Source organism: Crocodylus porosus, unplaced genomic scaffold (assembly GCF_001723895.1).
Source record: "Crocodylus porosus isolate Cpor-Errol unplaced genomic scaffold, CroPor_comp1, whole genome shotgun sequence".
NCBI classification, from domain to species: domain Eukaryota; kingdom Metazoa; phylum Chordata; order Crocodylia; family Crocodylidae; genus Crocodylus; species Crocodylus porosus.
In genome coordinates, this window is record NW_017728906.1 from 41,884,103 (window position 1) to 41,904,044 (window position 19,942).

Consider the following 19,942-nt stretch of genomic DNA (forward strand, 5'->3'; position numbering starts at 1 on the left):
AAAATGCCTTTTGAAAACAAAATTTTGGGACTCCTATAGCTGTGTGGGGAACCTGCTCCAATGTACTGGAAATCTAGTGTGTTGGAACAGACTCAATTAATCGAGTCTGCTAGATCACAGAAATTGATGCGCTCCAGCACCCTTCCATGTCACATGTATCAGTGTCCCTATGAGTCCCTGTGCTGAAAAAAATGGTGACAGGGCGCTTTGAAATAAAACACATTCAATGAGCTTTAGTTCAGAGCTCCCCACTGCCATTTTTTCAGCCCAGTGCTGCATCCCAAAACGCATGTAAATATGCCTTTTGGTTTCCAGTTTCCATTAAAAAAAAATGGCACACTAGAAAATTTTTGGGGGAAAGGAAAATATTTCAATCCCCTTTAAAACACAATTGCTGTTATTTAGTGTTGTTTAAACAACTTGGCAAACAAATGCACCAAAAATAAAGGGCTAGTACCTCAATTAATGTAAATTGGTACAGACCATGGGTCGGGTCTGAAAAGATCCGTGACAATTTCTACCAGATGTAGAGTGGCCTTATTAATTAACAAGAGTGTTTTGCCTTTCACTGTTGTTGTTACAATTGCAAGCTGAATCCAGTCAAATTTATTTATGATTTCAGGAGCTGCACAGAAGAGTTGTTGATGTCAATTACTATTTTGTGAAAATTTTATGCAGAAGTCCCGCAGCTGCTGTATGCTTTCAACTGACAAGCAAAGAAGAAGAAAGCAGAGAGTTTCAAATTGTTCCAAGCCAATTATGAAGGCATCCTCTGCATTCTCTTTTGGGGCTATACCACCAAACTCCGTATTTACAGGATTTTCAGTACAGCCAGAGAAAGGTATTCCAGTGACAGTTTCAGCATTGCCAGATGTGCCTTGTACACGTGCAGACCAAGCAAACTCAACCTTTGGAGTCCCAGGTGGGTCAAATCCAGGTCTGAATGTACAGCCTGTACCACAGTCAGAAGCAACTTTGCCAGCACAGTTCCTGCCAAAGTTGAAAGAACCTGAACAAGCAGCACTGCCTCTGTCAGCAACCTCACTCTTCTCAGGGAGAGATGAAAACATTCACTATGTTATGGATAAAGTGCAGCAGCTGGAACTTGATAAAAATCATCAAGAAGCGCAAAAGCAACAGAAGGTAATGTATCCTTACCATGAAGAACAGAACAAGGCAAGTCAGATTCCTAGTGCTTGAGGGTGAACTGACATGGTCTTTGAACTTTGTCTTCAGAGACTATGGTTCAAGATCAAATTTTTGGGAGCCAGCAGGGGTATAACAGGCCAGTACTGCACCAAGGGCAGCCCCTTGTCTCCCCCTCTCCAGCCTGTATCCTTGCAGTGGATCTGATGGCAAGAAGGGCACAGCAGTGACAGTGGCATAGGGACAACTGCTAAGAGAGATGTCACTTTATTTTCTTGCCCCCAATACTCATGTCGGTGAACATTTAAATGCCAGTTTTCAGCAGCAAAAACATGAGGTGACATCTCCCAGTAGCAGCAAACCATCAGCCGCTACTATTGTACCATTGTCTCTGCTCTGCCTTCCCCACTGCTGGCACTCAAGACACTGCAAGGAAGGCAGGTGGAGAACGGGGATTGAGGACAAGAGGGTGAGACACCGCCTAGCTTCATTCTAGCCCCCCAGGGTATGAGACTGTCCCACTCACACCCCATTGTTACACTACTCAGCCAGTATCATTTCTGAAGAAAGTATTTTTAGGCACAGATCAGTTCTCTTCTATTCTGATTGTAGTGGAGAAATCAGCACACATGCTTGTCCTGGGTGAGTAAATTCTGTCAACTTCTCTTGTACTCTGTACCTGCATCAATCTAAGCATAAGCATTCCTATTCACAGAATGGAGTGACTTTGCCTACATTTCGTTTGTAGATGTAAAACATGGGAACTGAAAAAGCAGGAGGACCACAGCCTGACTGCAGCTTTGCCCTATAGCATTTATGCCATTGAGTATTCACATTAGGAAACTTGAAACGGAAATCCCATGACAGGGTTTTTACATAAAGTTTCAATGCATTAAGTAAAATAGCAATTCTCAACCAGGGTGCCATGGCATCTTGGAGTGCCACGACATCCTTTTAAGGATAATACACAATATTAGCACAGTTAGGTACGCCAGCACCTACAGATGATAAACCCAGAGATTTCAAATAGGAATCTATAGTTTTTGAGTACTTTGCGACAGAATTGCTCAATTCTTTTTTGGTACTCTTATGGTGAAAGTGTAAAATGAGTGAAAGCTAAGAGCAGATATTTTCCAAGGGGCTTGAGCCTAAAAAGGCCAAGAATCATTGCAACAGAAAATGGTAGAAATAAAATTAAAAAAAAAGCTTTTGTGAAGATTTCCTATTTTTTTTAAACCAAAACATAAGAAAAGTCTACTGCAAAATTAATAAAACTCTTGGGAACAAGTACATAGTTAAATAGTATTTGCTTATTAGATTATAATAGTTATAATAAGATGAAAAAAGGGTTCAGTATGTCTTTCTTTGATAAGTACTGCCTTTGATAAACAGGCTGTCATTGAGGTTTGCAACAATAAGGAGTCTACTGAACTTGAGGCAGTGGCCAGCTGATTTTGTGGGCAGATCACAGGCTCGGCTGCCATTTTTACGGGCTTATCCTGGCTGTGGGTCCTCCCATTCCCCACTGCTGAGGGATTGGAGAGGGTTGTCCATCATAGAGCTTCACCACTGATCACTGATTGGTGGAGAGGGGCAGGGCCGCATGATAAGCAGCCCTCAGCCAATCCATGGCAAGAGACGGGGGCAGCAGGCATCTTGCCTACTCACTTTCATGCCAGCAGCCCCTTTAGTGCCAGGCTGTGTGGCTGGGAGGACAGCTTACATTTTATGTTTAGTAAGTTTTGGGGGTTTTTCCATGGATTTCACTGAGATCACCTTCTTTCATAGTTTCCTTGAAATCCACAAAATCGTGATTTGATTAGATCCCTAGCAATATTTATTTACTGATGGAGGGTTTTCAGCTCAGGGTACTGATTAAACATTTAGTTTATTTCCCAACTTCATGCCATATTTTAGGTTAAGATATGAAGCTGTCTCACCAGATAAGTCATCAAATATTTAGTTTTATCAAAATGGCTTGGATGCCCTAAATGCAGGAACCTACTTGAATCCTGAAGGGAAGATTATAGGATGAAGGAGAGAAAATTTGGAAAAGACAACAAGATGTCAGACTGTCTGCACATAGCTGGGAATCCTAAGCAGTAGTTGAAATGCTAAATAGTTTCTAAGGAGCCAGTTTTAGTTTATTAAAATTGAGTCCTCATTTGTTATTACCCTTTGTGCACGATACCTGAAACAATAAGTTACATAAATGACTTGTACAGAAACATTCATGGGGAGTATCCCCAAATTTTTATTACTAAGACCTGCATTATTTTCACAACATATCTTGCAGTACATGTACTAGGAGATTATTAGCTTTATAAATATTATAAGCAAAATAATGTGCATTTACCAAAGTAAGTGGACAGAGTGCATTGATAAGTGTGGTGTTCCTGCTTTTCTGCAACTTATAATGTGTACCTCAGTCACTAGTGCAAGTAAACTAATATTTGCTGCATTTATTGTGTTTTATAATGTAAAACGTATTTCAGAAAGCTTGAACATTAAAAAGCTGAAGCATGTTATGAAATATAGATTGTTGTTGATGTATTTGACTTATTTATACGCCAATATGAGTTCTTGTATGGAAACATTTAAGTTTTTCTATGCTCTTATGAAGTGAGCTCTTATTAAATGTCACACTATTCTATCAGAAAGCAGAGAACAGCTTGTATGGCCAGTATGAGGAGAAGGTCCGTCCCTGCATTGATCTCATCGACTCTCTCAGAACACTCGGAGTAGAAAAAGATCTCCCTTTGCCAGCAATTGCTGTAATTGGAGACCAGAGCTCTGGAAAAAGCTCAGTCCTAGAAGCACTGTCTGGGGTCGCTCTTCCTAGAGGCAGTGGTAAGTGCTTACTTTTATGCTCATAGGTGGTAGAAGGCTGGGTGGAGCTTTGCCCCCACAAATGCAGGCAGCCTAGTTGTGGGCTTTGGGTGGCTGCAGTGGCCGGGGCAGGAGTGCACACACGGACGAGCAGCTGGAGCTTGCAGGCAGCTGGAAACTCTACCCAGCCTGGACCATCCCACATCCATAAATGTGTGGATGGGAAGGAGCACAGGGGAGGGGAGGGAAGAGCTATGGGGGTGCAGCAAATCGAGACCCCCCACAGAGTGTGGGGGGGTGAATAGGGCCTTGGTGCAGGGCGTGGGATGATCCAATTCTGGGCAGCTCATCCAGGGGCATGGGGGGGAGGGGCTTCCGCCACCCCCGGGGCAGGCACAGGAGCACGTGCCCCCCGATCTGCTCATGGGGCAGAGAGCTGGGTTCTGCCCCTGCTGCCAGTGCCCCAGCAGCCACATGACACCGGTGGTAGGAGGCATGTGGTATTGCGTGGCTGCCAGGGCACCGGCAGCAAGGACAGAGCCCAGCGCTCAGCAGCAGCTGCCTGTGTGCCTCACACAGATCGGGGGTATGTGCTCCCTGTGCCTGCCTCAGGCAAGGGAGCAGGGTGAACCCGCACCCCTGGACAAGCCGCCTGGGCCCAGAGCATCCCACAATCTGCCCTGGCCCTGGGGCTCCATTCACCTCAGCACCGCTCCCTCCCTCACCGTGGGGACCCCCCCCACCCCTTCCCCACAATAGACTTGCCTTCTGGGGTGCACACATGCTCAGCCCCACCCCCCCCCAATCATATTTTCTTCTTCTGCCTATGATTATGCTTTTTCATCTCTGAAATCTCTCAAGTTTGCAGAGGTTGCAGTCTGTCCTTTATCAGATAAAGAGCTGAGATTTGGAAAACTGGAAGTGCATTTTAGATTCATAACTCAAGGTATCCCCCAAAAAAACTTTGCCATCAGAAAGTTTATGACTAGTTTGACTTGCTATCACACACTCATTTAAAGTCACTTCTTCTCAGTCAAATGAGAAAAATATAAAGTTGCTCTCCATGGTAAAGGAGAGTGTTTGGAGCTCATACAGATACCAGTCTTCCCTCTCTGCATAACATAATGCTATCTGCTTATTCACTGCTAACGCAAAAATGTCTGAATCAGTAATAGATGTTAAGTTTTGTCAAGTTTTCACATCACATCCAGTTTTTGTTTTATCATTATGTTAGATTTGCATGCATCAGTAAATATTTTTAGGGAAAAACATGTCCTAAGTTCGAGAAAATTATTCATTTAGATCCCTGAAGTTTATAAAAGGCACTGATACTGTAGCTCAGCAGTGATTTTTAAAGAGTGGTTCCAACTAGGCTGCCCACCTACACATGCAAAAGTATTAATGACATTCCTAGAAGAACTACAGAAACCACCGCAATCTCAGACTGGCTCCTATTTGGCTCCTAAATGTGTGGACTGGCTCCTAAATGTGTGGACACGCACACATTTTCTGATAACATATGCTTTTTAAACATCCCCCATTTATGCAAACATGTCAGAAGACATGGCTTTGAATTCAGTTTTTCATGGCTGTAACTGAAGGGGTATTTTCATCACAGCTGGAGAAGGATTTGAAATTTGGACCAACTAATTAGAAAGTCCATTGCACTTTTCCCTCTTCATGTTTTCACCATGGTCTGGCATATCTTAAGTTGAACTGTTACTGGGGAGTGCATGTGCCACTGCAGCACACAGGGTTAAAGCAAAAGTGATTTTATGGAGTGAAATCAACTTAAAAGCTGCTACTGTTGTTGTTGTTGAGAGACTTATGCTGGCCAAAGCAGCTATTTAGGATATGGTTTCATATGTTCCAGGAAGCAAACTTTGAATACCTGTGAAGCTTTAGGCACTGTGTGTATTTGAAAAGCGATTATATTTTGTGGCAAACTCTAGATCTTAAAAGCAACAAGAATGATCAGAGTAACTCAATTTGTAAATCGTTATAGGCATTGTTACCAGATGTCCTTTGGTACTCAAACTTAAAAAGACAGCACCTGAACACGGGTGGAAAGGGAAAATTAGTTACCGGGATATACATGAGGTACTCCAGAATCCTGCACAGGTGGAGAAAGAAATAAGAAAGGGTAAGTTCAGTTTATTCCATTCTGATTCCATTGTATTTATTTATTTTATTCCTATATTGCCCTCTCAAAAATAGCCTCAAGGCAGCTTACAATTAAAAAAGCCATAAAAACAGATAAAATAGTACAGGCAACCACTGCTTAATGCTATTTCGCTATAACACTCATTTTAAATTGATACCTGATTTCACTCAGTACTCAGCAAGTTTCGTTATAATGACCGCGGTCGCCATCTTGGGTCGTCAAATACTTTTGGTTTCACTTAACACTCATTTTGCTTAATGCTCAGTTTTTCAGGAACCAATTAAGAGTGCTAAGCAGGGGTTGCCTGTAAATGATAAGCGCCACACAGCGCCACAGAACTTCTGTCAGATTCTCACCTTTCCATCATTTTCTTCTTTCAATATGCAGAACAATATTTCCCAAATTAACACACACATCATAACCGTAAAAAATGCCGAGAACATGGGGCCAAATAATAATAAAAGCAGAAAAATAATACTGTATTGTATTGTATGTTGTTATATATCATCTACATTGTTAAGAAATAGTAACATGGAGTAATAAAAGTGACATATTTGCCATTCTTGACCTCAGTGAAGTTCCACCAGGGTTTGTCATATCTGCTTACAGTAGGCACGCACCTGGATGGCATTTCTCTGGAGGTTTGGCTGTAATGCAGTAACTGTTTAATGCCTCATCTGATCAATTCCAAAATTTCAGGGAAAGTTCAAGACCTTCATGTTTTTGAACTAGGTAAGAAAAACTGAAAGGGATAAATGCAGGACACATGGAGTCCCAGCTATTATTTTAACATGCCACATTTTCCAACAATTCTGCATGTGTCTGTCTATATTTCAAACACATCTTAATGGCTTCTGAGTAACCCTACTTGTCCTCCCTAAAGGCTAGGTACAGGCATTCAAAACATGGTTTTCTGTAAGCAGCATAGTGCAGATCAGTAGTGAACAGAACATGCATTCACCCTTGTTGGGAGGGCGTGGGGAGCACAAATCTTAAACTGGCTTCCACCATTTTTAACCAGTCTACGTGCACCAGACTTGTGTTCTGTTATGGGCATAGACTGGTTTCCAGTCACTTGTATACTGGTAAAAGTGTAATGTCTATACCTGGCCATTGAGCTTAACATGCTGTCATGGCGCAAAAATAAATGACATAGCATCCCAAAAAGGAGTAATGGTGAAGATGGACATGCATCAAGAGGCAATAGCACAAGGGACCTGGTAGAAGCACCCAGAAACTGTCAGAGGAAAAATTGAGGATAGACTCATGAATTCCCTGAAGCAGGAAAGGGTAAAAGCCATTTGTGTAATGAAATGGAAGGAGCCCTTAGCTTGCATGAGAGGCGTGGCTTATAGAAGATACTACAGACTGTTTCATCTTTATGCACCCAAGTGACTCTTGCCACTGTGTGGTGGCAATTTTTGACACTTCTGCACCATTTGGATTCTGTTTCTACTTGTGACAAATAGGGATTGCTCTGTATGTGTACCTGTCAGAATAGACTCCTTCCTTGCAGCCCACTAAGCTGGTCACTACTTGCTCAGGGACTGGGAGACCTGAGTTCCAGGCCCTTTCACTCAGGGTATCCTGTTTCCCAGCAAAGTACTCCAACTGTCAAGCCATGGGGAGTCAACCTGTATCATGGGTGCCACAAGTTGCATGGGAAGCCTCTGTCTGCAGATTGAGGCAGTGGACAGGCAACACAATGGCACATAGGACAGGGAGAAGAAAGCAGAGCAGCATCTTGGTTAGGAAGCACAGAGCAGGGAGCAAAAAGATGAGCAGCAGATCAGGTAAGGGTGTGGTATTAGACTGGAGTGGCATTCAGGAAGGGTGCAGGGCTAATTTGTGGCAGGCCAGCCAAAAAGGTTGGTCCCCACTGGTCTCAACATTGGTCAGAGATCTGTTCAGCTTCCCCCTTGAAAGCCCCATGGGTTGCTAGAAGAACGAGGAAAACATCTCTCCTGCCCTAATGATAATCTGTTTGTCCCTGGAAGCTTATGACTTGATTGTCCCTACTGACTTAGTTTTTATAGTTGCATGCATTATTAATGGTCATAACTTTATCCAGTTCTGGTTTATTTGTATGTGCTTTGAGGTTTTCAAGAACTAATTAAAAATTTGGTAATCAAGTAAATCACATCCATGTCAAATAAGCAAATTACGGCTATAAAAGTTTCTTGTGAGACATTATTTACTTTGATACCATAGAACACTAGCCTCGCACTATTATCTGACAATATGGTCAGGCAGAAATAACAGACTAATTATGTATGTATGCATTTCTTTGACCTGTTCAGCTTGGACAATGTGATCTAATGGGTAACGCAAAACCCTGAGAATTGATATTCCTACATGCTGTTCTTGGTTCTGCCTTTAATTGTTGCAGACGTAGTTGAATGTGGAAACAATTGTATAACAACTAAATATTTCATTAGCTCACTATTATTGCATCATATTATCTGCCTCCATAAATCTTCTTTGGGTATGTGGAGATTTCTCAGAAAGCACATTTCTCAGTAATTATCAAGTCCCCACATCCTCTGAAGGACATTAACCATGAACCAGTAATTTCCATAGCATTTTTCATGAGTAGATCTTCAGATCTTTTAGCCCCCAAAAGCTTTCTTAAAAGGAAACATGGGAGCAACTCATGTTCTCCAAATCCATTACGTTCATTTAAAATTCTAAGTTTCTAAACTCTGCTTTCATTGCCTTGCTCTTTCCTCCATTGTAGCCCAGGATGCAATGGCTGGTGAAGGAGTGGGCATTAGCCATGAATTAATTTCCCTGGAAATCAGCTCCCGAGGTGTTCCAGATTTGACCCTGATTGACTTACCAGGGATTGCAAGAGTGGCTGTGGGGAATCAGCCAGAAGACATTGGAGAACAGGTAAAGCATTTGCACCTTCCTTTCTGGAAAAAAGTTGCAGCAGTAGAGATCCCATGCACACCATGCTATAGGGCACAGCTAATTCATCACAAACTTCATGAAAGAGTGAGAGAATACACAAGACAGTTGCTGAGAAAGGAAATGCTCTGATCAATACTGTACACAGCAGTGTACTGCAGAGATGCCCATGCTATCCCAGATACCAAGCAGTCTAATTATGAGTGTATTATTAGTAATTATCTAATTATCAGTAGCATAAGGATGGGTGGGTAAGCAGATCATGATCCCTGGGCCAAGAGCAGGATGTGCCAGAATGGAATGGGGGACACTTGTCTTTCCTGTTCCCCCACTTGGCTCCAGATCCTACCAGAAAGGTCATGGTGCCAGCAGTGGTGGAGGAACATGTCATTTTAAAGTCATGCTGGGGAATGTAGGTTCTACTGTGGTGGGGGAGATGTTGCTTCATATTTTTTTTCTGCCAAAGCTTTTCTTTTTTTAGCTGTTGTGTGTGCATATCTGCAGCAAAAAAAAAAAAAAAAAAAAGAGGTGACACCTCTTAGCAGCACTGGATTCCAGCTGCTTGTTCTTGCAATGCTGTCATCTCTTTTCCCCTCCCTGCTGCCAGTGCCACCAGAGCCAGGAAGCTGAAAGGTGCAAGGGGAAGAGAAGAGTGGGATTGTCTAGGCCATAGTCCTGGCCGATTATGCCTCTGGAAAGTGTGGAGCTCTTTTACCCCACTTCTGGTACCTAGCCCAGATGGTTTAAAGTAAGCTTGGGTACACTATGCTAAAGTCTGCTGTACAGATATAGGCCTAAAATGAAATATGTGCTGGCCCTATAGAGATCATTGTGTAAAAGGATGGCTCACAACTAAGGAAACCTCTTTCTATCATATTAATACACATTATCATCCTCAGCTGTGGAACAAAAAAAGGCAAATTGGGCACATTCCCATGAGCACCTCAGAGCAGTCTGAGGCACTGCAAACTTAACATGGTGCACATGCAAGCATTCACTGCTGCTTAGCAGCACCGTGTGAGGGGGGCGGTTTATGCCAGGCAATCCTGATACCAAAAAAGCCTGCTAAAAGAATCAAAGTGGTGCCAATGGCAGCAACATGCACTGCCAGAAACCAGAGCCTGATCATCCAAAGCCACGTTCTGGCCACTGGCTGGGCTCCAAGCAGCCAGATCGTCCTTGGCTCCATTACAGGTTCAATGATTTCTCAGTGCTTCATAAAATAACAGATCAAAATCTGACTTCAGAGGGTCATTGTGAAGTCACAATAGTATAAATGGGAGCAAAATATGACCCACTATTTCTGCTGGGCTTTTTTATTTCTGTTAAAACATTTTCTGAAGTTAAAAGGATAATGTACAAAGAAGTGAGAGAGACCCCCTTTTTTAATAAGGTAACAGAAGCTAATTTCTGTAATGCAAGTGAGAAGACTGGAAGCTTAAGGCTAACTCAGTGTAACTTTAGCATGAATAGGAGCTAAAGGATGGTATATATTCTCTTCCCCCAAGGAACATCTAAATAGTAAATTGGAATGAGAGCAGATAAAGTTCAGTAAATCTTTATGAATGAGAGGTTTTGGGGTAAGTATTGTAACAGCACCAAGTGGTCTTTCTTATTCAGCCAGAATGCAGGGCAGCAGTCATTCTCCTTTATAATAAAGTTACTGTAAATATTGCTAGGGCAATATCACAATCAAGTGGTTGGTTTGATATTGTCCTGAACTGGGTATATTTTCTAGACAAAAAAATAGAAAACATAGAAAGTATCTTAACTTAGGAAGACGACAGAAAATATGATTGAAATGAAATGGGAAAGACATTTCAAAACTCAAAGTAAGCTGTTAATTTAATTCAATAAAAGTAGATCTATGCAAACCTTTAGCAACACACCCAAAATCATGAAAAACCTTATTGATTTGGGGGTTTATACAGAGAAACAAAACCAGCCAAATACAACGTAAGTTTATTTCTCAAATCTTACTTTACTGCACAGAAACAATGCTTTGCTTTCTTTTGATGGATACCGAATCAAGACCAATCATGTAGCTCTGCATTTAGCTTGATGCTGGTGTGTCAGTATACTCTAACTTCATTTTTCTATTCTAACATGCACTTTGACAACAAAATCTGGGTTTCCCACACCATGGCCACTGATGGAATGAAATGTTGCTAATATTGTCATCATCAAATACTGGAGCTGGGAACCTATGGCCCACAGGCAGGATCTGGCCCACAGAGGTGGAGCATCAGCAGCAGGGGGTACCTTGCGTAGGTGCTCTCCTTATGCCACCATGAGTATGAATGTCAGCTTCAGGAGCTCTCCCTGTGTAGATCAGAAGAGATGTATCCGCTGCAGGTGCTTTCCCTGAGCAGCCAGGGAGACATTTGGCAGACAGAGCAGTATCCTAATGCCCGCCTCCTGCCTGTCTTTGATCGAGGGAGGGTCATTCTAGCCCACAGCTGGAAAAGGTTTCCTACCCCGTTCAACTATGTTGTGTATGTGAGCTGGTTTATTTTCAGACAGTTTCACAGAGCAGATCCTTTTAAATCTAGCCAGGTTGTAGGAGAGGTTTGTCTCCTGTCTCCATTGAAACAATGAACGAAAAAATGCCTGCAGTTGTATACCTTGAACAGTTAAATTATCTTTAGGTAAGAGACTGAATTCATCTGCAGAAATGTCTGTACCCACTTCCGCGAAGTATTTCATAATGGTGAGGTACCTCACTTTAATTGAAAACTGGTCCATGCTATTTGATAACATAAGCCTTAATACATCTTTTTCTTTCCACACTAAACTGCAGATTAAAAAGCTAATTAAAAGAATCATTACTAAACAAGAGACAATAAACCTGGTGGTGGTACCCAGTAATGTGGATATTGCAACAACCGAGGCACTGAAAATGGCTCAAGAGGTGGACCCTCTTGGAGAAAGAACTCTAGGTAAGACGTATGTTTAAAAATGTACCTGGAAAAGGAAGTAAGTTATATTTCATAGAGCTCTATTGTTTTTTCCACCATGGCCCAAGCCCACAATAGGTTATAAAAATATAACCTATATAAAACAGCATACAAAGAGATGGAAGGACACTAATAGGGATAGCTCAGTCTTGGGCCCTACTGGGCACATCCATACATGCACTTTACTGCAGGCTTGACTAATTAGCTGTGCAAAAAAAGGTCACAGTCTATACATGCTCCCATATTAGGGTGCAGTAAATTAATTAACTCAACTGTAGGATAGCACTGCCTGGGATAAGTACTAGTGTGCTCAAATGCATGTATAGACTGTACCAGGGTTGGCTGGGACATGAGGATGTTACAGCGCGGGGGCTGCCTGCCAACTAGCCCTACACTATAGCACTCTTGTGCCTCAGCCAAGACATTGCCGAACACTACCACCTGGAGTCCAGGGTTGACCCCACAAGCTCTCTGTTCTGGATCAGCTGTTCCTGGGTGCAGCATCCTCATGACTAGGGTCAGACTTTCAAAAAGCCTGAGCCTAAATTGATTCAACCTTTGCAGGTTAGTCTAACCTGGCTAGCCTGAGCCAACTGGAAATTGGACAGACATTCTCTCTGGGAAAATTCAGGCATATGCCTACAGTGGCTCAGGCTAAAAGTCTGGGAGCACTAGAACAGCCCTCCCTTCCTGCCCTTTGGGCAGGGGGCTGGACTCGATGATCTCCCAAGGTCCCTTCCAGCCCTAATGTCTATGAAATCCCTTGCTCAAAGTTGATCTGAGGCGGGTATGGCCAGGCCCCAGCAGGACTTTCTCATTAGGGAGGTCTGCCTGCAACATCCCAGGCGTTTCGCCACTGGCTGCTCAAGGGGTGGGAGAATTGTCAGCCCCCAGGCCCTTGCTAGCGCTCTGAGGCAAAGGGGTGTGTGCAGTGCATGGATCTATTGATGATATGGAGCTTTTCAATCTCCCTCCCTGCTTGTCAGACTGTCTGCAGCAAACTGACAGGGGAGCAAGGTTGCCAGAAGCTGAAGAGTCTTTATCACCTGCTTAGCAAAACAATAGGCTCTCTCCACATTACTTCAAACTCTTCTTAAACAGCTTACAAGGGTGATCTGTTGATTAGCTCCAAAAGCCCTTTTCTGTCTGACTACCTATCCCAATGAAATTGGAAAGACATGCACACAGACACCACTCGGCATTAGCTAGCACACCACATGCCTAGGATCCATAGGGCTGGGGTCTGTGCTGTGGGAGATGGGAGGGGGGGAATTCCTGTTTGAGCAGTGAGGGGTCTGGGCAGGGGAAGCCAGCAAACCCTGCTCTATCTACAGTCTTTGTTGGAATCTTGTACAGCACTAGCTAGCGTAACATACGCTGGCTATGGGCCATGCTGTGGGAGAGGGGATCCCTGCTTAAGCAGCTAAGTGGTGGGGGGAGGGGGACGCAGGGAAGGCAGCAGACCCTGCTGTGTCTGCAAGTCTCTGCCAAAAGAGCTCTGCCCAGGGAGCAGAGGGGAGGGTGCAGCCCTGCTGTGAAGCAGAGAGCCCCACCCATGCCAGGATGCTGGGGGGGAGGTGTTTGATTTATCTTAAACCAGCAAGGGGTCTGGGACAGGCATTGCATAAACTGGTTTGAGCCAAATCAGTTAAGTCTGATACTACCAGGTTTATCTCAGACTGGTTTCAGCCATTTTTAAATTGTTTTTTATGTGCACTGAACATCTGTTCTGTTACAGGTTTAAACCAGTTTCTGATCACTTAAACTGACTTATGTGTAATGTCTGTCCCTAGCCATGTGTTCCTGGGCCTGCCCCAGCTCAAATTGCTGTGATTCTGAGCACACATGAAGATACTGTGCCCAGGAGCAGCTGACTCCAGCATGAATGGCACTGTAGTTTATTGCAACATGCTAAAAGCCCATGTAGATGCTTTAACAATATGCCTGCAAACTTCTAGAAAACTGAAAAGTTCAAAAGTTAATAGTGGGAAAGCCTCACTGTTACTAAAATATCCATAAGGTGTGCAAGTCTGGGAGGAATCAGAGGTGTTGATTGCTTTTCACATTGTAGATTTCTTTTTAGAGTATAAAGAGTCATTACTAGGAAACATTTTAGAAAATGAAAACAGACACATAAAAAGAATGGAGAAGTTAATTTAGAATTTTGTGCTAAGGAATTTTCCTGCATTGGAGAATTAAATATTCCAATAGATATTCCTCCTCTTTAATTTATGTACTCATACAATCTTCTCATTGTATTACTTCACAGGGATCTTGACAAAGCCTGATTTGGTAGACAAAGGGACTGAGGAGGCTATTGTCGATATAGTACGGAACCTTGTCATCCATCTGAAAAAGGGTTATATGGTGGTTAAATGCCGCGGACAGCAAGACATTCAGAACAACTTGAGCCTAGACTGTGCAATCCAAAAAGAGAGAAAATTCTTTCAGGATCACGAATATTTTAGGTAGCTTTCAAGCAAAGGCTCATTACATTTTGGGTAGCTTTCAAGCAAAGCTCATTACATTACTGGAAAGACTTCTGCTGACTTCAGTGGGCTTAGATTACACCTGTACTAAAGAGTATACTTACTTTTTTGTTTTCCATGTAGTATTTCTGAATGTGCAAAGAAGACTTTAAACATCAAATAATTGCTTGTAAATAGAACTCCTTCTGAGATGAAAGTTTGATTCAAGCCCTAACCAAGAAAGGAAAGTGCTGAACTTGAAGCACCCAAGTAGTTCTAATGAGGTTAGGTTAGATGCTTTAAAGTCTTGTGCTGAATGAAAAACTTGTGCCTATTCACTGAAAAGTATGACAAAACTTGTAGGCAAAGTATGACTGATGCCCAGAGAACAGTGTGCTCCATATAAGATGACTCTATGGCAATTGATACATCAAGGCTAGGGACAGAAATTACACATAAACCAGTGTAAGTGCTTGGAAACTGGTTCAAATCTGTAACACAACAGAAGTTCAGTGCACATAAACCGATTCTGGCCATTTTGAAAGTGGTTTAAGATAAGCCTGGATTGATGTAGTATCAGACTTAACTGAATCAGTTTATTGAACTTCTGTCCCAGATCCACTCCAAATTCAAGTTAACTCAGTCCCCCTGCATCCCAGGATGCCTTGCACCTCTCCTGCAAACCCCCTTGTAGGGTGGGTGGGCTAGCCTTGGCCCAAGCTGTCTGCTCCAGCCCAGCCAGGAGGAATGCTCTAGTACCCACCACCACCTCCCTGGCTTCTGGCCTGTGCCACTGCAGGCATGGGCTGCATTCCCGGAACCAAAAGTGAATGTCTGTTCACTTGCTTATTGGTTCAATCTACACAGCTTAGACTAACCTGCAAAGATTGAATTTATTCAACCTCAGGCTTTTTGACTCTGTACTTAACCAAAGAGAATATTTGAAGCTGGAAGTAGGTTCACTAGTCTTACTGCACACAGCAATGGATACATTATTATTATATAATAACAAATTATATATCTTTCTTGAGCACCCAATTTGTTTGGTAATATCATTTATTGGACCAATTGTGAAAATGAGGAAAGACTTGACAAGCTGTTAGGCATAAAATACCCTTTCTCACAGGTAGGAAAGAAGCAGAGACAGCTTAAACTAAATAACAGATAAAATCATGACTTTTGCTTAACCTCATTATTTAAATATTTAAATGGTTTCTTAATAAAGGAAGCAGGCAGTAAATCTGTGGAGCAACAATGAGTCGTCAGCAGTAGTTACAGGCCAAGTAAGGACAATTATAATAGATAAACCCAAGTACAGAAATGAATCAGGCCATTCAAAAGGGCTCTCCTTCCCCTCTTTTTCCTTTACTACCAATCTGAGTCACTCAAGGACTCCAAATTTGGGAGGACAAGCAGGACAGTATTTGCCCCCGGGTTTCCAGAGCCCTGCTAACCTAATGGCTCCAGCAACCACACCAAGCCATGCAGGCTGCAATTTAACCTCACATGCTGCATATGCCTTGCAGACCACTGCTTGGACAGCTCTGCACAAAATCATTGTCTGATGTTAAATCTATGGTTTTGAGTGTTTAGTAGAGCCATGGATTTTATTCCCAAGTAGTGTGTTGTTTTTCCTTGAGGATAGGCTGAGATCAGAAATCTCTGCTGATTTCACTTTTCTGTGAAAAGTGTTCTCTCACTGATAACTGGATAAATTCGTATTGCTTTTCTGTGTAATGGTAATTTAATTACAGCCTCATAGTTTCCTTGGGGCATTGGATGAGGTATTTCATATTTTATGATATGCATGGGTAGAATGATTTGTTGGGGGTGGCGGTATTCTGGCTGGTGATGATGGAGTGTGTTGGCAGGGCATGCATTCATTGTTTAGGTAGGGTCTTGCTCTGGTTGCTGATAAGCAGGGAGCTTGCTTCTGATGGGGAATTTGGTGAAGTTAGGGGTTGGTTTGAAAGTCAGGGGGAGAAGTTGAGAATATTTCCCTTAAGGTATCGCTTTCTTCAATAGTTTATAACTTCTTAGTTCTGTTCTTTATAGGTTTCAATGTGGAATGGTATCTGACAGCCAGGCATGACAATCAGTGAGGGGGAGGGGGGTTCTCTCATACTAGTTTTGTGCATGGTACTGAGGTGGGTTGTTGAAAGATGTGTTTTGTTTCGCTCATGGATTGTTTTTGTTGGGTGAATGATGCTCTTAGTTGGTGAGGTGCATGTTGAGAGTATTTTCAGAGTAAGTGGAGTAATATCTGAGGGCCTGGCAATAAATGACAGGTTTCTTGGTGTGTTTGGGATGATTACTGACCTTGTGGAAGTGTGACAGTTCATAAGGTTGGAGGGTTTTGTATATTGTTGTTTGTTAGGGTGCCATTCTGGATGTGGATAGTGGTATCTTAGTGTCATTGCACTGATGTTAGTGTAAAAATATTCTAGAGAGAATTTGAAGGGCAGGATGTTAATTGTTGAAGTTGTATAACATCAATAAGTGATTTCATGTATTCAGTCCAGGTGATGATGTCATCTTTGTATTGTAGGTATAATAACGATTTGGTGGTGAATTTCTCACCACCATAGTTTGAGGATGCTTCAGTTATTGAAGGTAGAATTGTTGAGAGTGAGGATGAAATGCGTGAGCTGTGCAAAATGTTTTGGTTGGGAATCCCAATAGGCGCCTACACGCGTGCAGCAAGGCCACTCTCATGTGCTGTCATTACAGTATGTCGTAGCATACTCGATTAATTGAGCCTGCTGAAGGTGGTAATTACCACACTCCAGCAGACTCCAGCGTCATGTGCATCAGTGCCTCCGTGCTGAAAAATGGTGGCAGAGGATCTTTAACTAAAGCTTGTCGAATGAGCTTTAGTTAAAGCACCCCTGCCAAGCTTTTTCAGCGTAGGGATGCTGATACATGCTATGGTCCAGGCACTTTCATTAGAGAGGCTCTCGGACCTACTCTAATTAAAGCTGCTGCCGCCCTCCCCCACACACTCCTGGCGCACGTGTATAAATGCCTGATGTTTCAGTGTGTCCCTGTGCATATTTCAGGCAGGGATGCATGGATGCTAACGTTCTTTTATGTTGCTTCCTTGTTTAGCAGAGAGCTCAGAGTTCCAAAAATAATTTTGTGCGAAAGCAGTTTTGTAAGAAAATCATAAGGCTACTGCTGCATTTTTGTAGTATTCCCCAGCTTGATCAAGAGAGACTGCTGTTACCTGTCTTGTGTTTGAGGGAAATACAAAAAAGAATAGCAAAAAATCCCAAAAAACAAACACATTGTTCCTTTCTCCGCAAATGAAAGCTTGCTATTTTCATTTTTTTTTAATTCTCTTTCAGTGTCCTTTTGGATGAAAGAAAGGCCACGATTCCTCTTTTGGCAGAAAAACTTACAGCAGAACTTGTGTTTCACATTTATGTAAGCTAACAGAGAAGTTTTGCCTGAGCTGTTACTGATGTAAAGAACCTGAAAACAGGACTTGATCCTGCAGTTTTGGAGACCAGTATCCCTACCTCAGCTTCCCAGCTGCAGATTCCATGCTGCACTGTGCTGCAAGCTCTCCCAGTACCATTGGTTGTGCCTCTCTGTCCCTGGGGTGAGAACAGGAAGCAAAAAAGTCAGAGGAGAGAAGGGGAGCCTATAGAAGTCAGCTGCAGCAGCACCTGGAGTTAACAATGGCTGGGTGACAGCCTAGGGCCTGTACGTTAACCCCTCACAGGCTGCTTGTTAGACAGCCCTGGGCTACACTATGGCTGTCTAGCTGCTCTGTCATCATCTCCAGTGGCCATTCTCAAGCACATCAGTCTCAGGTTGTGAGAACAGCTGTAGGGACAGTGTCTTCACTGGTAGACTTGCAAATGCAGCATGTGACTGCATGCTCAGGAAGAGCTGGCTGGTGCAGGCCATGTCTACACCAAAGTAGTGGCGTGCATATCCCTGAGATTCAACTTTCCCATGAGGTCCCTGCCAACTCTAGTTTTGTACAATCTTTGAAATAAGGGATTTGAATGCCTTTGTAAAGAGCATTTGAGATGCATGGATGAAAAGTGCTATAGAAGAACCAAATATCATTATCATTGCTGACTTATGAGAGCCTTGTTACATAAAGTAAAAAAAGAACATGACACTTCTAAAATTTGTGTCAAAAATAAGGAACTGGTTGCTAAGGTGCACTGGTTCTCCAAAACAGATTGTAGGGACCTTGCAGGATATATATATATATATTTTTAATTTAAGATTGAGGGAAGAATCACTGAAAAGTATATTTAAACCTTCCCCTTTTTGAGCTCAGCTCTTTCTGTACTTAAAAAAAAAAGATGGGGGGACAGAGCATTCTTGAATTTAAAGAACAACCCTCTGTGATACCCAAAATTGTTTTATTTCTTTAAAAAATTGGACTTGTCCAATCTGTTCATGCGGGTTTTGTTTGTTCTTCCTCCCTCAAGAAAAATATCCCCAGATTAGAGGATCAAATAAGTGAAGAACTCCAAAAATCATCTCAAGAGTTACGCAAATATGGCAAAGGCACACCCAGAACAGATGGCGAGAAACTGTTTTTCCTCATAGATGTGAGTATAAACACCACTTGGTTCTAGGACAGAACAAAGAGAATTGAATTAAGAAATTTTATCTTGTCAAAATCATGAACTTTAAAGGAAAAAAAATAATTTCTGATCTTAAAGTTTTGGCAGATTTTCGCTGCTTACAACGCTTGTAAGATTAAATGCATCCCAGAATGTAGGACGTGCACAAGGATTTACTCTCTGCCACTGAGCGATAAAGATACTTGCCTGGATATGGGCTTGTGGTCTGACCCAGGATGGTATTAGTTATAGTCTTATGCTCATTTTTATGAATTAAGTATGTGTGCATTTTGCTCATGGTGTCCATCTTGAACCAGTGTCTTCTGTCTAGTTCTTTCTGGTCTGTATTGTGTGCCTTCCTGTGATGAATGACTAATAGTGAGTTCCTGAGGGAACCAAAGTTTTTGGGTTACATAAGTTTCACAGTAAAGCAATAAAGTAGGCTGACTTTCAAGATTGCTAGGCCCTCAGGACTATATAATTTTTAATTCATTTAGACCTTTAATTTCCACTGGAGTCAAAGGAAATGACTTTTTTAATGATTCAAAGATAGGTGCCTAAATACCTTTTAAAATGCATCCTCTGCCCACTTCCATAAAAATCGGGACACTGGGGGCAGAATCCCATTTCATTTTATATCCCCAAATGGCATTTACTGAGCTGGGTAAGAGCTGTTTTTGACATGTATTGTTTGTGAGTCTACAGTACGGGGGGGATGTTCAAGCAAAGATGTTGCTGTTGAGCATGCTCAGAAGGCTGTGCTCTGGCTGGGCAGCTACACGGTTCTAGACACATTTATTTGAGCATAAATTCCAAAATTGTAGTTAGGTAAAATGGAGGGCACTTGGCTTGGAAGTACAAGACCCAGGTTCTAGT

The 19,942-nt window shown here is 42.4% G+C and overlaps 1 protein-coding gene across 3 annotated transcripts in view; it reads left to right on the forward strand.

Annotated features, from left to right (window-relative positions):
* The window catches only part of LOC109305835 (interferon-induced GTP-binding protein Mx1-like), a 40,273-nt gene that overhangs the window by 12,040 nt on the left and 8,291 nt on the right, over positions 1 to 19,942 (forward strand). For 2 of the 3 annotated variants that reach the window (XM_019528968.1, XM_019528967.1), the window contains exons 3-10: positions 623 to 1,176; positions 3,804 to 3,996; positions 5,981 to 6,118; positions 8,877 to 9,031; positions 11,850 to 11,988; positions 14,276 to 14,474; positions 17,822 to 17,900; positions 18,929 to 19,051. In XM_019528968.1, the coding sequence (XP_019384513.1) occupies positions 673 to 1,176; positions 3,804 to 3,996; positions 5,981 to 6,118; positions 8,877 to 9,031; positions 11,850 to 11,988; positions 14,276 to 14,474; positions 17,822 to 17,900; positions 18,929 to 19,051 (1,530 nt within the window). In that variant the 5' untranslated portion in view covers positions 623 to 672. The remainder of the gene's footprint in view (positions 1 to 622; positions 1,177 to 3,803; positions 3,997 to 5,980; positions 6,119 to 8,876; positions 9,032 to 11,849; positions 11,989 to 14,275; positions 14,475 to 17,821; positions 17,901 to 18,928; positions 19,052 to 19,942) is intronic. The other variant, XM_019528969.1, reaches the window with a different exon arrangement.